The 18,344-nt window shown below is 42.0% G+C and overlaps 1 protein-coding gene across 27 annotated transcripts in view; it reads left to right on the plus strand.

Annotated features, from left to right (window-relative positions):
• The window catches only part of LOC117559802, an 86,723-nt gene that overhangs the window by 12,800 nt on the left and 55,579 nt on the right, over positions 1-18,344 (plus strand). For 8 of the 27 annotated variants that reach the window (XM_034236478.1, XM_034236480.1, XM_034236481.1 and 5 more), the window contains exons 1-8: positions 14,480-14,670; positions 15,073-15,224; positions 15,401-15,617; positions 15,724-15,799; positions 15,890-16,161; positions 16,253-16,478; positions 17,495-17,560; positions 17,750-17,883. In XM_034236478.1, coding sequence (XP_034092369.1) covers positions 14,659-14,670; positions 15,073-15,224; positions 15,401-15,617; positions 15,724-15,799; positions 15,890-16,161; positions 16,253-16,478; positions 17,495-17,560; positions 17,750-17,775 — 1,047 coding nt within the window. In that variant the 5' untranslated portion in view covers positions 14,480-14,658 and the 3' untranslated portion in view covers positions 17,776-17,883. Of the gene's footprint in view, positions 1-14,479; positions 15,618-15,723; positions 15,800-15,889; positions 17,561-17,651; positions 18,341-18,344 lie in introns of those variants that run through there. The other 19 variants (XM_034236471.1, XM_034236474.1, XM_034236472.1 and 16 more) reach the window with 17 other exon arrangements.

Below are 18,344 nucleotides of genomic sequence, written 5' to 3' on the forward strand. Positions count from 1 at the left end.
GAGAGCTTGGATGAAGAAGTTGTAGGGTTTTTTCACAACAGTTCAAGAATCAGTTTTTATTTATTATCTTGAGTATTTTACTGATTTATAATGTAGTGCGTAAGGCACTATCTAATTTTGAGTGAGGGCCCCCACCTTCATGCATGTCACCCTCTGTGAGAATAGTTCGCATTTTCTCTCTAGTTTAGAGAATATTATTTTATCATATCTTTGTTCAGCAGTATCAAACACCTCTAATCCTAGAATATTGAGACGCATTAGCGACACCAGGGGTATTGTTTTTCGCAGCAACAATGATGCATAATCCAGGACAAAAGCCATTATTGCAACAGTAAACCATTTTTTGTTGCTAATGGCAGATTTTAGTGAATATGTTTTTATACCATCAGAAAGCCATACATCATACGATATTTTGTACACCTTATGTACACGGAGAAGTTATATTTATTTAATGCAACGTTATGGGTTTTACATGTCCTGTTCAGAATAGGGTTAATCATTGCAATATTAATTGAGCATGTTCTGCTCAAAGGAGGGAGTGTCATGATATATACAATATGTTTATTTCAGTGACGTTTTGTAGTTAATAAATAATAACATGTAGTTTAATAATAGGTCTCATAACGACAAAAGGTATGCCGACGCTTGGGCCTCCTCCAAGGAGGGAGTGGTCCAGTTTTAGATATTAGACGAATAAAAGTAATGAATATGTCAGAACTCTGAGTAATATTATCCAAGTTTTGTCTACACAGGCTAAGAAAGCTACAGAGATACCAGAAGAGACTCCTGTTCGGCGGTGTTTTGGGTGAGGGTGAAAGTTCACAAAAGACAGTGAGCTGATCCCCGGTGACGGAACAGTGAGAAGTTGTAATGAACTTCACACGCGCTCCGGTTTAAAGTAAAGAAAAGGAGCAAATTGACACCACCTCACCATTGTCACCCTCACTGGCAACTTCCAGAACATTATTGGGAGTTAGGACTGATTTGGCAGAGCTGGAACAAAACACTAAATAAATGATAAAGATAGAAACAGCTCAAAGACGAATTGTCTATAGATTTTTATAGATTGTACACTAAAGTGAAAACCTATTTTTGTTTACATCTGAAAAAGAGTCCAATTGTGTATACGTTTTATAGTACTCATTATTTAAATTCTGTAACTGACAGCAAGGGAGAAAATAGAGATTATGTCAAGAACAAAGCCAAAGCTATTGTGGGGTCCCCTAGGATAAGAGTCAGAATAGCATTGTTGATTGTGCTCATTACACTTGGCACCTTTCTGGTTGGATGGGGAGTACAATATCAAGTAAGACATGGATCCATTAGTCCACTCATAGAGAATGCCCACATCACTAACAACTCCAGCTGTGTTTCAGAGAGTTTCACTTATCCCTAGAGTCAAAAGATCAGCTGAGCAACAAGAGGAGGAGTTCGAAATACTCTGTCCAAAGGTGAGCGATTACAATCAAGATGATTCACCCCCCATATATGCCAGTTCTTGTATCAAATGATGAGATGGGTTTAAGTGATTGGGGATATGTAGGTGATGGGAATTTACAGATTAGGGGAATCTAAAAATACACTGGATCCATGTTTTAGTCTGGCCAGAAACACCCCCTGTTTAAGACTATGGACAACCGACCGGTGACCTGAGCACAATTATTGAAAATGATTACAGTAGAAACAGGCTACTAACCCACAAGTACAGCTTTGTGGGTTAATCTATGAACAAAATTCCCCAGCAGATTGTGGCGACATTGCAGATATGTCCAGTCACAAAAGTTACTTATGTTCTAAATAACAGTGAGATTTAAAGTAATGGAGAAAATATGGGGACATTCTTTTATAGTGTGTGAAATATGTGGTGCTTGAAACATGTAGGTATTTTTAATTTATAGAAGAAATGGTTTCCTGAAAGAGTTATTTGGGAGTAGCCATGTTACAGTGGGTGGAAACAATGTTTAGGGATATGGCACAACCATTAGTAGACATTAATTGGGTTTAGATGACATTTAACATCTAAGACAGATGGTAAGATTAGGAAAATAGAGTGGAAAGGATTGGATATGTTTTACCTCAGTGTGTTAGAATTAACTATAGGTAATGCGGCCCGAGATCTCTCTCTCTCTCTCTCTCTCTCTCTGCCTGTCAGAAAGCTACGACCCCATCTTCAGACAAATGACCTCACCACAGGAGACTCCTCCTCCTCCATCAAACAGACAGACAACCCGAGCTGAACCAACAACGACCTGAGGCATCCAGAACCATCTCCACCTGAGACATCCAGAACCAAACCAGCATGCGGACAAAGAGACAAACTCTCACCAGTCCCTCAAACAGGACATGAAGTTCCAAACTGAGCCGCGAGATTTGGCACAATAGCAGAGTGTGGACATGAGAGCAGAATACACCACTCCATGCAACAGCGTAGAGACTGAAAGGAGGAGATGAAATGCAAGCAGTTGGGCCACTGAAAAGAATTACAGCGGGAAGATCCAAGTGCGGATGGACTGAGGAGAAGACAGGACGGAGGAGAAGACAGAACCAGAGGAGTTGGCATGGGCCAGCAGAACGTGAGGGGTCGTGGCTTGACGACCAGAGGGGGAGAGAAGGAACACAGGAGTGAGTGAGTTTACACATAAACACACTTATTAGAAAATAATCCTAAAAACCACACTGAGGGTAGAACATATTATTCAATCTTTTCATAATATAAACAAATTATTCTTATAGAGATTCTTATTCATGTGAGAATTTGGGGAAGATTTAATTTGTTACAATATAGATAGCAGGCAAATCTTTATTTGAATGGAAAATGTTAAAGGTAGAGCTGGAACCAAGCCAAAGAAAGTATTTCCAATCTAGAGTATTGATTTCACCATTGTAGCATGGTTATTACCATAGGAGAACTGTTAAGGTGGAAACATGTATTTGTCGTCCAAGATGTAGAGTTTTAAAAAGACACTAGGCAAAGAGCGATTGAAGATTTTAATTTTGAAAAAACTAGTATAATTGGGAGTAATACATGCGGGGCCTTGGATCACTCATTTTAATGGTGCATATTTTCAACAACAAATATCGTTCAGGGAGAAGGGGTTGCCTCAACCCACCCTGCAGATGTTTTAAATCTTACTTGCAGCTTCAGAGGGAGCGCACGGCACCAGAATATGAGTTTTAAAAGACAAGTGCCACCACCTCCTAATGCTCATCCATTTAATCAGTGATGACCTGACATTTAGAGATGTTATTTAAAAGGAGAAACATATCTGCCATGAGTGAAAATTCCTGAATTGAACTACAAACCATTCATGAAATGACTTCTGTTTTTAAAGTCCTTGTTAAAGCACCCAAGGTTCCACACACTGTTAAGGAGGTTAGCATAGTTATTTAAGTAGACCAGAAATGAAAATAAATTAGTATAATGAGTTATTGATATTCCACCGGTTTTCACACCATTTTCAGGGACTTTATCACTGCATTAGAACAGACCACCCCAAAGCCAGTAGGGCTAAGAGACCAGTCCCAGGGGGAGTTTAGGCTCCAGGGTACAAGGATAGCATAGGGGCGCCCAGGGGAGGCCTAGATGTTGCACTAATTCCATGTCCTAAAATACCGATTGATTACAACGGCCTCTTCTTGAGAACATATTACTTTCATACCTTAAATGATATGAAAGGAGGGAGGGTACATTTCTCATGGGGGACAGCTACAAATGCTAGTAGAACAGGACGATCCACCCCTGTATACAGATGAATGAAAATGAGTTAGTTTGAATGATGTTAAATGATATGGATGTTCAGAGACCAGGTTGTTCAATGAATGTCCAGCCAATGTGATTCTTTAAATGATGAAATCATGTGAAGAAGTGAGCAAAATAAAATGCTAAAATGGAGTGAATCCATTTCAATTTATAATATACTATTCCAAGATGGTATATTTTTATTATTACATTACACTGGTCCAAGATAGTTTATTTCATTTTTATTATTTTTCACTGTTCTAATATGATGGATCCCATGTTTTATAAATCATTGCGATTCTGAAATGGGTCGTTTCTTTTCACTTTGTAAAAACAAGTGCCTTAACACTGAGCGTGGTATGGGAACGGTTTCTGTGAAAGGAGGGAGGAAGAAATGTTCTGATACCAAGCCATTGCTGCTATTTTAAAGAGCCATATTGAATGTTAACACTAGAAGTTATGCAAAAGGGAAAACTTTTATGTTTGAACACAGTCAAAGTATTTTTGTAAAATTGAGGCTATTCGAACCATTCCATTTTGATTGTATGTTTTTGATATGAGTTATGTACTATGCAGAGTTCAGATGAATAACTCATTTATTTCAGTATTATACACACCTTTTAGGTGTGTAAGGAGGGACTGTTAGAAATTAAAATCAATGTTTTGATAGCATAATGTACCCTAAACATACCGTCAGTTTAAATGCTGTTTTATACTGAAAAACCAGAAGTTATTGTGCGTCCAGTTGTTAAGCTTTTATTCTGAAAATCCTTCATGACGACATCCGGGACTACTGCCCATTAGTATTATTAAAGTGGCTATTGACGCCGTTAACATGTATTACATATAAAGTTATGATAGAGATAAGGAGGAGAAAATGCATGTCGAAGTAAGCAATGAATGTAAAATGTCGAAATCCTCTGTTTAACGCGATATCGGACCAGTGCTTGAATTGGAATGAAAAAGGTGCCAGTACTCTAAAATCAGCAACTTTTTCAAGTCAATTTTATATATACAGCCCAAAAACAAGAATTTGGCTACTATAATGCTGGTGGGTTTGTCTCTTTACTACTGTATATTTTAGAAAGGTTCACTGTACTTAACATTTTTTATGATAGGCAGCGGATATGGCTAAAGCTCAGTAAGGTCAATATTAACTGAAAATATAGCAATCAAAGTCTAGATCTTCTGCTGAAGACACATGAAGCAGAGACCTTTCAGGTGAGAGCCCCTCTGGTGGTGTTCAACATTAATGACAAGGAAACAAAGCTCTGGTCAGAAGCATTTTTTATAAAAAGCTTTAACAAAATTAAGTATTTCTGTACATTTTGAATGCAATCTAACTTTCCAACTCAGAAAACGAAAAACGAAAAAGTGCCAAAAGTCTTCTCACATGGCTGAGCTGCTTTGCAATATACTTCACCACTGAAGAATACAAATATGTATAAAGTAAACTATGATGCAATCTAACTTTCCAACTCAGAAAAATGATAAAGAGCATGAACAAAGAACATGTAAAAACAAATGCAAAATTTGCACAATCTAAAATGAGAAACTGTAACTGCAAGTAACAAAGTCTGAGCCATGGTAAAGAGTTACATTGAACACCAAGCTGATCAGATAACTCCCTGGTTGGTCTGAAGTCCTTCTATCTCCAGGATCTGTACAAATCGGCACATTATGCCAAAAGTCTTCTCACTGGGTGAGCTGCTTTGCAATATACTTCACATTGTTAGAAAAGGCTCCAGAAGGCCTTGGGGACATCAGTATCAGGGGCTGGAGCTGGACAGGCTCTTTCATCAGCACTTCTCCTTCCCTTTGCCAGCCAGGACCTCACATACTGTTCCGGATTGAACTGTCCTAGTGATGGTCCATTACATTTAATGAAAACCAGGCTGGACAGTCGGCTGACAGAGAGAGCATTCCTTTTTGCAGTAAGGATATCGTTCATGCAGCTGAATGCCCGCTCACACTCACTAGTGGAGACAGCGATGGTTCGGACTGCTTTCAGTAGAGGCTCCATGGCAGCAGGTGTACGGGATGCCCTGGTTTCCTTGTATTCGCGAAAGCCCTGAACAGTCTCTCTTCTGTCCACTTTCAGCACTTCGCACAAACGTAGCACCTCTACGTCCCCATACTGTACGTCTAACTCCTCTTCAGGCCAACTTCCAGGATGGATAACTTTCATGTCCTGGATTAGCTGATTGTCCCGGGCCTCCCGGCCATGTAATGGGATTTCTCTTGTGCTGACATGAGAGGAGGTTGTGGAAGTCATTCTGTGTCTCAGATTCTCTACCATACTGCGGAAAAACTGACCTGCATGAATCTGTACAAGCCTGCCATTCTCACGCAGGGCAACACCCTTGAAGGACTTCTCAGCTAGAGCTGTATGAACTGTAGTCATGTGTGGGCCAGGCATGGTGACCATGGATTCAAAAACTCGTATTTCTCGAGTTAAGAGCCTATCTGCTGTAGGCAGTGTCATCTCTCTTTTTTGGAGTTGCCGAGAGAGGTCGCTGAGCTCTGTGAGCGCATCGTACATCAGTCCCAGATTGCTGACAAACGTTGCAGATGTGAGCACATCATCCAGGCCCTTGTACTTTGCTCTGTCTCTGGAATCCCTGCTCGTGTCGTTTGCAGCATTTGTGAAGTGATCATGAAGCACTCGGTAGTTTTCCCAGACTGCTCTGACGCTCCTTTCACTTGAAGCCACCCAGCGGATGGACAAAACACGCCCTATCACCAGGAGACGCTGTCCGACTGCTTGCGCACACTGCGCTAACTGCCTCTGATTTTTGGGGGAGGCATGGAACAAGGAATAGAGTTTGTCAAAAAAGATCTGGAAATGATTGAGCCCTGAGACCTCCTTGACCACATCCCCAACTGCCAGCTCTAGACGATGATTGGAGCAGTGCCACACAAACAGGCTTGGGAATTTACTACACAACTGGGTAGCAACGCCTGTTCTCTTCCCTAGCATGACTGAAGCCCCATCACATGCAAAAGAAACGAAACACTGACCTAAAAAGTCCTCGTTAAAATCTCTTCCAAGACACTCCATTAACGCCTTTGTGATGTCATCAGCCGTTGTTCCATCCAACTCGATCAGCTCCCAAAAAAACGTTTCGGGCTCAGCATCAGCTAATGCTGAGCGTAGACACACAACAAGCACCGTTTTACCACTAATAGTGGTAGATTCATCGACCAAAACACAGAGTTTTCTTTGGTTTTCTGTAATGTCTTTTGCCATTTTTTTTTCTTCAGCGCATGAGCTATGTGGTCGATGATTTCGCCACAGGTTTTATTGGAGTGCAAAACCCTGCCCACGTTCAGCCCATTCAGTTTCTGTACATTCAAATCAATTGGCATGTCTGTGAATGGCCGGCTATGTTTGCCAATTTTATATGCCGTTCGAAAAACTCTGATAGTGGTGTCTAATTCAGATTTATGCATAGACTGCACTTGATGTTGAATAGTTTCACGTGAAGCAGATGTAAGGATGTCAGCAGCTTTTACATGGGCTTGTGATTCTTTATGTTCTTTGATTTTTTTTCTCAGGCTAGCTTGTTGTTTGCCCTTGTCAACACCGAAATGAGACACTGCACACTCACCCCATTCAGTTGACAGTTTCAGTCCTTGTCCAGTGTGTATTCCCAAAGATTTGACATCTCTGCATATCCGACATCCTAGCTTCTTATCTTTAAGAAGGAGCCATGCATTGGTCTTGCAAAAATATTGCACCTGGTCCGTTGTCCAGGAGTCAGGTGCATCGCTTTGCCCGGTGTTGGTGGTGGCAGTTGCGCCAGCAGCAGCTAACGTTAGAGGCTCTGGAGGAGGCGGCGGAGCTAGTGCTAATGCTAATGCACTAGAACTTGGAGCAGGAGGATCAACCAAAGAAAGCTCCCCATCAGACACAATTTCCAACACAGGCACAGCATTCTCTGTATTTGAAGTTTCTTCCGGCGACAACCGCTGTCTTTTTGCACTTTTATTAATCCACACTAACATTTTAGAAATGCTAATTTGTGACGTGACTTGCTTTCCTTCTCTCGGGGCGTACCTGCTCTGTTCTATCACTCTACATAGCCACCCACTGGGTGGGAGTTGCACTGCATAAACACAACACACGTGCATCTAGGTATGTAAATTGTAAAGCATTAAAACATGGTTTTACTAACAGTTTTCAGTATGTTGTTACTTCGGCATTATTATTATTATTATTTTGAAACGTGTATTACTATTAAATCACGGTCAAATAGGTTAATTTTGACATAGTCGTTTCCACCACAGTATTTACATGGAGAAGATAAGCCCCGCCCCCTCTCCAGCACGTTCTGTTTGAATGACAGGAGTAAACAGCTGACAGCCGCTGTGAAACTCCAGCGGTTAGAGCGATGAGAATGTCCGTTCGGCACCTCATGACTCATCTACTGAGTACCGGGTGGCTGTATATATATATATGGATGTATAATAAGAACGGCGGGAGAGTGTTGAGTACTGGCACGGTGCATGAGTACCGGAGTACCGCCAGCATGCCGGTACTGAGCAAGAAGTGCCGGTACTCCATGGGTCAGAACCAGAAGTGCCGGTACTGCGTACCGGTGAGTACCGGCCCAATTCCAGCACTGTATCGGACACAGACGAACAAGAGAGGGAAGTCCCTTACGTCACTACAGCTCACAGAGAGGAGGAGCGAACAGCGAGGAAGCGGGAAGGACGAATGCTTGTACGCTCTCTTCTGCACGGCCGGCACCTGGAGAGGAAGCTGCAGACTTTCTCTCCAACGGACCATATCCTGTTTGTGACTTTACCGCGCCTTTTTTTATTAATTAAAGTACCAATTTTGAACCTCAAGAGACTCCATTTAGTCTCCTTTTTAAGCTTCTCTTTCCTGTACGCTGAGAATAAGAACACAGTTAACAGTACAGCTCAAAACATACAATTGTTAAGGGGATGCAGACCAGAGAAAGACTTTCGTCTTGTTTACATCAGGGTCCCCCATTTCCAATTCATCATATCATTTAAGACATATAAGACATATTTTACATGTGTGCTGCGTTGGGGTGGGGGACTTTCCCCACTCTGCGTGTCTCTTCCTTCCCGAGCTGGCCGATATGAAGCGTGACCAAGACGCACCGTCCAGGGGTCCCGCAGCGGGGTGGAGGTTCCCAGCTGGAACATCCCCACCTCCGCCACGGTGCACCCGGCAAACACGGTTGTTTCTCGAACCTTCCACTGTTGTCTAGCGGGTGTAACTAAAATACAAGATGTCGTATTTATATATATAAATAAATATATATCTATATAGATAATAAGTGTCAGTACGATTTTATTTTGTATTTGCGTGCATTTCCTGTTTGGAAAGTGGCACTGTACTGATAGTGGTGATTTTATTTTGGAATTCTTAGCGTGCACTTCCTGTCCTAAGAGTGGAGGTGTCCTGAGAGTGGAGGTCTGCACCGGAACTGTCCTGAGAGTGGAGGTCTGCAGGCAGACCCCTCTCCGTAAATGTAACAAAGTTCGTGAGTCCACCACGCAATGCGGTGTTAAGGAGTCGTGGTGGAGTCACGCATTCTGGTGAGATCAGGTTGGTACAGGCTTGTATCTATCTTGTAGTCCAATACTAACTGCACAATATTTACTGACACTGAGCGGTAAAAATATAACACTGTGCAGACGTGCAACATTCTGCTGCAGTATAATTCACTATTTTATATAACACTAACATTCCTGACAATAGACCTCAATAGTCATCTTTTATGGTGTACATGCCTTGTTAATAACATTTTTGAATGAAACATTCAAAAATCAAAATAAATATAACTTAAATATATACATGACCTCTTAAATTAAAGTGAACATTAACACCAATATTATAATTTATAAAATGCTATAACAAAAAAAATAACATAAGCAGCATATTTTTTAATTAAATATACATACCAACTACAAAATAAGCGGGTATTAAAGTGTAAACGGACAACAAAACGGAAATGGAAATGAAAAGTATTTTTCTCATCATGCATCTTCTGTGTAGTGATCCAATATCGTTACCATAGCCTTGCCCTTTAACAGTTATTACGAGCCCTGCCTCAGCCTTACTCACCAAGAGCCCAGCGCCTAGCCTTCTTCGGCCCGTCCACACAGCGGCGTGCGTTGAAGCTTCCAACACTTCTGCCCATTCACTTTGAATGGGGTGACGTCACTTTTAGCCGAACTGCATTTTGGGAAGCGACGTGGAGCGTTGCTAGCGTTGCTGGCTTCAAAAGTTGAGCAATGTTCAACTTTTGACGCCTCGACGGAGGCGTCAGCCAATCGAATCATATGCCAGTACAAGCTCTAGCTAGCCAATCAAACCGCGTGCTTGTGTGTCTGGAGCGGGAGATTCATGTGATTGGTTGTTGGTCGAGTGTCAGACACGCCCGCCGGCAAGCGTCAACGCACGCCGCTGTGTGGACGGGCCGTGGCAAAGTCACTGATCAAGTCCTTGAAGTCCAGCTTTCTAGTCAACTGGCTTTCTATGGGATTAGTTTTGTATCATAAAGATAAAGCAACACTTTTTCAGAATAAAGCAAAACTATGAGTTTAAAAGAAGAAAAAAACTGAGTCAAGCAAAATAAAAAAAAATTCAAATATAAAACTATAAGTTGCAACCAAATCATTTGTGTAATCATGTAAACTATAAGTATTTTTTTCTTTGTTTTAACATAGGTTTTTGTTTGCAGTTCTTTTTTCTTCTTTCTCAATGATCAGACTTTTGCTCTCGCTGCAGCACTCTCTTTTGCGCTCCTTCATTTTTTGTTTGAGATTTTGACACAAACCTCCCAGGTGGGCGGGACTTTCAGGGGTGCGTCCCCATTGGCTACTCAGTTTTTGAATGGATGCGGAAGCTTTACAGTTCTTCTTATAATACACATCCATGAGCTTTTCGCGATCGGGAAGGAGCTCGCTGGAACCGTCTTTCTTTGCAGCGTTTTGAAAGTGAACACATATGTAAGTATTGCTCCTTTATGTGTGGTTTGTTTTGTACTATACATTCTGTTCCATGGTTGTGTTAAGTTAGAACTCAAGCAAAGCTTAGCCATGCAAGTTGCTTTCGCTAAGTTGCCTAACTGTTAGAATACTGTGTGTGTATGATATAACTATTTTCATGGTTCAGATATGCAAGAATATGCCATAATTGCTGTTGTTTAATAGTGTGCTCACTTTATATGATAATCAGTAGCTAGGATTACATTACATTGCATTTAGCTGACGCTTTTATCCAAAGCGACTTACAATAAGTACATTCGACCAGGAAGACACAACCTTGAAGAAAACAGAATCATATAAGTACATCAGGTTTCATAGAGCCAAACATTTCAAGTGCTACTCAACTGGCTATAGATAAGCCAGTCCTTTATTAGTATATAAGTGCTCTGTTAGCAGTTCTTTGTTAGTAATTCTATCGCTCGAGGTGGAGTTGAAAGAGATGAGTTTTCAGTCTGCGCCGGAAGATGTGCAGGATTTCTGCTGTCCTGATGTCAATGGGGAGCTCATTCCACCATTTTGGAGCCAGGATAGCAAACCCACGTGTTTTTGCTGATGGGAACTTGGGTCCCCCTCGCAGCGAGGGTGCAGCGAGTTGTTTGGCTGATGCAGAGCGTAGTGCACGCGCTGGGGTATACAGTTTAACCATGTCCTGGATGTAGGAAGGGCCAGATCCATTCGCAGCATGGTATGCAAGTACCAGTGTCTTGAAGTGGATTCTAGCAGATACCGGAAGCCAGTGAAGGGAGCGGAGGAGCGGAGTGGTGTGGGAAAATGTAGGAAGGTTGAAGACCAGACGAGCCGCTGCATTCTGGATGAGCTGCAGAGGTCGGATGGCACATGCAGGTAGACCAGCCAGGAGGGAGTTGCAGTAGTCTAGGCGTGAGGTGACGAGAGCCTGGACCAGAACCTGCGTGGCTTTCTGGGTCAGCTGGGGATGTATCTTCCTGATGTTGTAAAGCGTGTATCTGCAGCAACGGGTTGTAGCAGCGATGTTTGCAGTGAAGGACAGTTTGTTATCTAGGATCACACCCAGATTCTTTGCAGTCTGAGTCGGGGAAACAACAGAGATGCCGATGTTGATGGTCAGGTCAAGAGTGGGACAATCTTTTCCCGGAAGAAAAAGCAGTTCAGTCTTGTCAAGGTTGAGCTTGAGGTGATGAGCAGACATCCACTGAGAGATGTCAGCTAGACAAGCAGAGATGCGTGTGACGACCTGGGTCTCTGAGCGGGGAAAGGACAGAATTAATTGGGTGTCGTCAGCGTAGCAGTGGTATGAAAAACCATGCGGGCTAATGACTGATCCGAGCGAGTTTGTGTACAGGGAGAAGAGGAGGGGACTAAGAACAGAGCCCTGACGGACCCCTGTAGTTAATTGACAAGGGTCGGACTCGGACCCTCTCCAAATTACCCTGTAGGTACGGTCTTTGAGGTATGAGGTGAGGAGGGAAAGTGCAGAGCCTGAAACTCCAAGTTCCTGGAGAGTGTGAAGGAGGATCTGATGGTTCACCGTGTCGAATGCAGCAGACAGGTCCAACAGGATGATGACAGAGGAGAGGGATGCTGCTTTGGCAGTGTGCAGTTCCTCAGTGACAGCAATGAGAGCAGTTTCTGTGGAGTGACCTGCCTTGAAACCAGACTGGTGCGGATCCAGAAGGTTGTTCTGATGGAGATAACAGGAGAGTTGTTTAAAGACAGCGCGTTCAAGTGTTTTAGACAGGAACGGGAGTAGAGAGACAGGCCTGTAGTTTATAACATCAGACGGGTTGAGAGTGGGTTTCTTTAGGAGAGGGTTTACTCTTGCCTCCTTGAGACTGTTTGGAAAGTGACCAGAAGTTAGAGAAGTGTTGATGAAATGGGAGAGAAACGGTAGAATATCAGGAGCGATAGTCTGAAGGAGGTTTGAAGGGATAGGGTCCAGAGGACAGGTGGTAGGGCGGGCAGAGGTAATGAGGGTAAGAACCTCACTTGGAGAGAGAGGGGAAAAGGAGGTTAGTGTGTGGGTGGAAGGAGGGTCTGGTAACCCAGCGGTGAGTAAAGGTGAGTCAGAAAAAGAAGAGCGAATATCATCATCCTTTTTTTCAAAGTGGTTAACAAAGTCGCTTGACAGAAGTGAGGAGGGGGGAGGGGCTTTGGGAGGGTCCAAGAGGGTGGAGAAGATGGAAAATAGTTTTTTGGGATTGGAATAGGAAGATTGGATCTTATCTTGAAAGAAAGTGCTTTTTGACTGAGAGATCGAAGCAGAGAAAGAGAGGAGAGCCTGATAGGTTAGGAGGTCGTCATGGTGTTTGGATTTCCACCGTTTCCGCTCTGCTGCCCTAAGGATGGTTCTATTAGCACGCAGTGCGTCATTTAGCCAGGGAGCAGGAGGGGACTGACGAGCCTGCCGAGATGTGAGAGGACAGAGAGAGTCCAGAGAGGATGAGAGAGTAGAGAGGAGAGTTTCTGCAGCAGAGTTTGGAGGCAGGAGTTGGAACGAGTCAGAGGAAGGGAGGGCTGAGAGCACCGATGAGGCAAAGATAGAGGGGGAGAGGGAACGAAGGGTACGGCGGACAGGTGCAGGATGAGAAGAGATTAGTTTGTTATGTTTAGGATGAGTGAGGCTATACCTTAACCCAGTGGTTCCCAAACGGTGTGCCGCGAGGCAAGTCCGGGTGTGCCGTGGGATTTTGTGACAATACGTTATTATTGCAATATACAACTACACAAAAATTATAATTTTTTAATTTACTATATCAGTACTTTGTAGCTTTATATGTACGTAATCTGCGCGACTTGCGCGTCCACATCTCCACGTGCAGTGCTGCATAAACATGACTGAGTCAGCGATAACTTTCGAGGGGTGGAGGTATGCCCATTATTTTGAGTTCGTAGACAGAATAGACAGGAATGTGACGGTGAGGTGCAAATTGTGTCCAGGCCAGAAGCTATTATCCACTGCTGTAAACACCATGTCAAACCTCAACAAACACCTGCAAAGAACACATGCTAAGGTGAAGCTAACGCACACGCTATTTGTTGTTTGTTTATATCACGTAGTCTGTTCTTCTTCTCTGTCTTCCGGTTGTTGCCTGTTTTGAATGACAAATACACACTACCGCCGCCTGCTGGTAAGGAAAGGTATTGCCACTCACGCATGCGCGTGTAAAGTAACGAGTTACTTTCTGTAGATAGTAACGAAGTAGTGTAATATATTACATTTTTTTAGTAACGACCCCATCTCTGGAGTTGGCGTTCTCTACTCTGATTTACATGAAGAACAACAGGAGGTCACGGCTCTCTGTTGAACAGGACTTGCGAGTGGCCCTCTCCTCAGTGCCACCAAGGATTAAAAAATTCTGCGCGCCCCGACAGGCACATGTATCTCACTAATTTGTAAGTCGGCAAACATATTTACAATAGCACATGTTTCAATGCTGATTGCTGAAATGTTACATTTATAATTTGTAGTTCAGGACCATGCAGTGCAGCTTCCTTGCATTGACAGTTCTCTGTGCTGAATTTCTGCTGAGTTTCCTTTGCCTCATTTTTAATTGTGTGACCTGTCTGGTTTAAATGAGTGTGTTGCTGCTTTGATGAAGCCTAATTTGATAAAGTTTCAGATTAATTTCTGAAATATTTCTTTAATAAATATTTCATGAGTAATATAGTTGTCTTTGTCACATTTTATTTTGCATTAGTAAATAATTATGCACATTTACAGATATTTTACATGATATGAGTGATAACACGTGTTATAAGGGCTATTTTTGCACAATAGGTGTGCCTTGAGATTTGTACTTGTCCTTTGGTGTGCCTTGGGCACAAAAAGTTTGGGAACCACTGCCTGTCACATTGTATTTCAATTCATCTTCATTCATCTTCTCCCCTTTGTAACAGTGTGGAAAACCATGCAGTCCCAGGTAAGCCAGTTTATGATTTTTTTCCCTCAGAAAAACAGCCAACGGCTCACAATCTCTCTAACTTTGTATAATGTCAGTTAAGAAATTAACTAAAGGTAGTAACATAAAGGTATGATTTGCATTATTGGGTGGTTTGTGTAATTTGTTTGTCCAAGCTACCACATTTAGTATTATTCAAACATAATTGGTGTCTTTGCTTATACAACATTCAGAAATATATTAAAGTAAATAATAATAAACTACAAACATTTTTGGTTGTTATTGATCTGATAATACATAATGCTTTATAAGGTTATTAGATAAAGTGTCTTATTCAAAAGCTGTGGATGTAATCTCTCTTTAAAGGTTAACACCTACGATGCAATTTTAGCCGTGCTAAACTGGTTCATCTTCACTCTCCAGCTAGGTACTACCCCTGCTGCTGTGTCTGCCGAAGCAGCTGTGCAGAATATTCTCTCCATAATTAATGAATCTCTGGCCACGTCCACCAGCTCAGAACAAGGTCAGGGACAGAGTTTGGGGCGACGCCCAGGGATACAGCAAGAGATGGCCAGGTCTAACACTTGAAATCATGACGAACAAACACTACATATTTATCACAAATGACTCCAGAGTACAATATTGTAGTAGTTCTCCAAAGAAATCCCATATTCTGTTTTTTTAATAAAACTTCTCATTACTGGTTTATACTGTAAAGTTTTGTTTATTTACTAAAAGTATTTTATTGCAGGTCTTTCCCTGGATTTTGTAGGCGTGGGAACAGAGGCAAAGCTGGCTTTAATAGGCCAGCAAAGGTTGCAAAACAGTGGACCACCTTTAGTTTCACGATCTTCCTTGTGCATAAACATGTGGAAAGAACACCCACTCCTGTTGAGGACCTCCAACATATGCAGGCTGGACTGGGAAAGAGAATGCTGTCCATGCCTTCAGACATGAACCATGCAGAGGTGATCTATCTTTCTCTCTCTAACACTGCCTCCAATCAATCAACTTTTTTCTATCAAATACAATTAAAGAAACTGGAAAATTCACAATATAAACTTGTTTTTTTAGGTCTGCAGCTTGTTTGAAAGGGCTTACCCAAAGCTCATCCCTATAACAGGAGGATGGCTTCTTTACAAGGCTTCCGGTATATATGAAAAAAAACTCAGACACATTGCGGAATTATAGTTTGAACCAGCGTTAACATTTAAAAAATAAAAACTATTTATTTCAACAGGTGGAAATGGAAGACGCAACCTATCAGTTGTACTCCCAGATTCAGAAGGGTACACTGGTAGTACCATCAGATGTGCCTCTGGAAGGGGGAAAACAATGATTTACATTCTCCCTCTCCAGGAAGAATTTGATCTGACACCTCTTCCCCACGATGCTGAAGAGTTTATGCAAATGAAAAAGGCAGAATGCAAAACGTGCCACAAGGTCATGCCCTTGCAGCTCTTGGCACTCCATGTGCAAGATTGTGAGGCTCTGTCGAGTTCGGATCCAGAGGTAAAAATAAGTTTGCTTGTTCGTAACTGCATTCTGGAAACATGGATGACGAGCAACTAATTTAAAATGTATCTTCCCTGTCTATGTTTAGATAACTGAGGTACTCTCTTACAAGGAGAAAGTAAGTTGTTTCCACATCTGGGGTAAAAATAAAAACAAACTCCAGACTGTATTTAATCTTTATTGGATTTGTATGTCTTTTTTTATTTTAGCCAAGAGAGGAAAAGTGCTCAATTTGCATGCAGTTATTTCCAGCCATGGAACTGGAACTTCATGCGAGTTTCTGTGGGGATTGGAAGAGTATCTGTTACAAAAAGGTTAGATGAAAAAACTAGGAATTAAATAAGATGGCTAGAGTCACCAAAAATGTATCCTTATAGGTGCTTTTATTGACAGCCAACATACTGAAAAAACACAAAGTAACAAGGATTTTGCAGGAAGAAAACAAAAACTTCATATATACATACAGGTCGAGGACATATAACTGGTACCTCTCTGCTCTACAGCCACAGTCAGCCCCTCCAAAACACTTGTGGCCAGGGTTTTATACATGGTAAGCCCCTCCCCATAGGTCAATTCACTATTTATACCCCTAACCAATGTCATTCTAATCTACAAACACATTCACAATGCAAGACAAATTACCCAAACACAACAAATCAAAATAGGTCAACATATTATATCTTTCTGACCACAGAAGCCCCAAACAATACCATTTTTACACTCGCAAGAAAAGTGCCACCCGTGCCCATGCACTACATGGTATGCTCCAATTGAGCACAGGTGTTCCCACTGATTGAGCCTCTACTTAAGGCTGCTTCTTTCCGTTGCTCTGTTTGGCCTTCACAACCTTGAAGGAGAGGGTAAGCAGGTTACTTGTAAAAATACTTCCAATAAATCTGTTTTGAACAAACAATGACTTGGGTTTTATTTTATCAATGTCCAGGTAAGTTATTAATGTGTTTCCCTCAGTGTGCCTTTTACCATGCCCCTATGTCAACTGTGATGAAGGCTTCTTCACAGTATCTCAGAAAGCTATCATCAGTTTTTGGCCATTTAGGTGTCAATGAGCGAGGACAAATCCAGGAAGAATAAGCAGCTGTGTACAACGCATCATGCATCACACATACAAATAAATACAATTACTCCAGCCTTGTTAACTTTTTTAACTAATCATTTTTTGCTGCTGTTATCTCAGTAACTCAAAGTAGTAAGGTTGTCCTGCATATCCTCATTCAAATGTAATTTATGTCGATTTGAATGATATATATATTGCACTGTCTTGGCTACTTTTCTGTTTTGTGTTAATGGTCATGTTTTTATTTCCCTTCAGTCCTGTGCCCTGTCTGGATGGCAGCCCTGTCCAGTCAAATGAGCCGGATAAGGAGAACATGTCCTGGTACATTTAATTTGTATTTCTACTTTTGACCTGGAAAAAAAAGTGTGTGTTATTTTGACCCCAAATCCTTATGTCTACTTTTCACTTAAAGTGATGGTCTCTGTTATGTATTAACAGTGAGGAGGATGTCCTAAAATGGCTGGCAGCGCAGGTTGACACAAGCAAATAATTCGGCATCTGCGTTTCCAGAACGAACATCGTGGAACGTGGAATGATGCTGTGGCAGCGTCAAAAGCACAGCTCCCCACTCAACCCCTTGAAGGTGACATTCTTGGGAGAGGCTGGGGTTGACACTGGTGCTTTGCGGAAAGAATTCCTGACAGGTCAGTAACATTACATTTTTACATAACCTGCAGACAGTATTGAATGTAATTCATAAGTTTTCTTTAGTGTATTCCTTTTGAAGTGGCTTTGCAGATGGTGCAGCAATTTTGCCTAAAAAGGTTGTATTACTTCATCAGAGATGATTGCTGGCATAGAGATTCGGCTATTTGAGGGAGAGGATGGCAGGGGGAAAATGCCAAAATACTCTCTAAATGACCTAAAAGTTGCTGGGGAAATATTTGCTGTAAGCCTCGCGCAGGGTGGCCCAGCACCCAAATTTCTCCAAGAATGGTGCTACAACTTCCTCTTGACTGGAAACCTTGAAAACATTACCAGAGATGATGTTCATGACCAGGAGTTTTCCTCATTGATTAAGATGGTATGTTTGTTGAACAACCTAGTATTATATCCAGGGCTGCACATAACTGGTGCGCAGGTGCGCATGCGCACCTGCGCACCA

Source organism: Gymnodraco acuticeps, unplaced genomic scaffold (genome assembly GCF_902827175.1).
Source record: "Gymnodraco acuticeps unplaced genomic scaffold, fGymAcu1.1, whole genome shotgun sequence".
NCBI lineage: Eukaryota > Metazoa > Chordata > Actinopteri > Perciformes > Bathydraconidae > Gymnodraco > Gymnodraco acuticeps.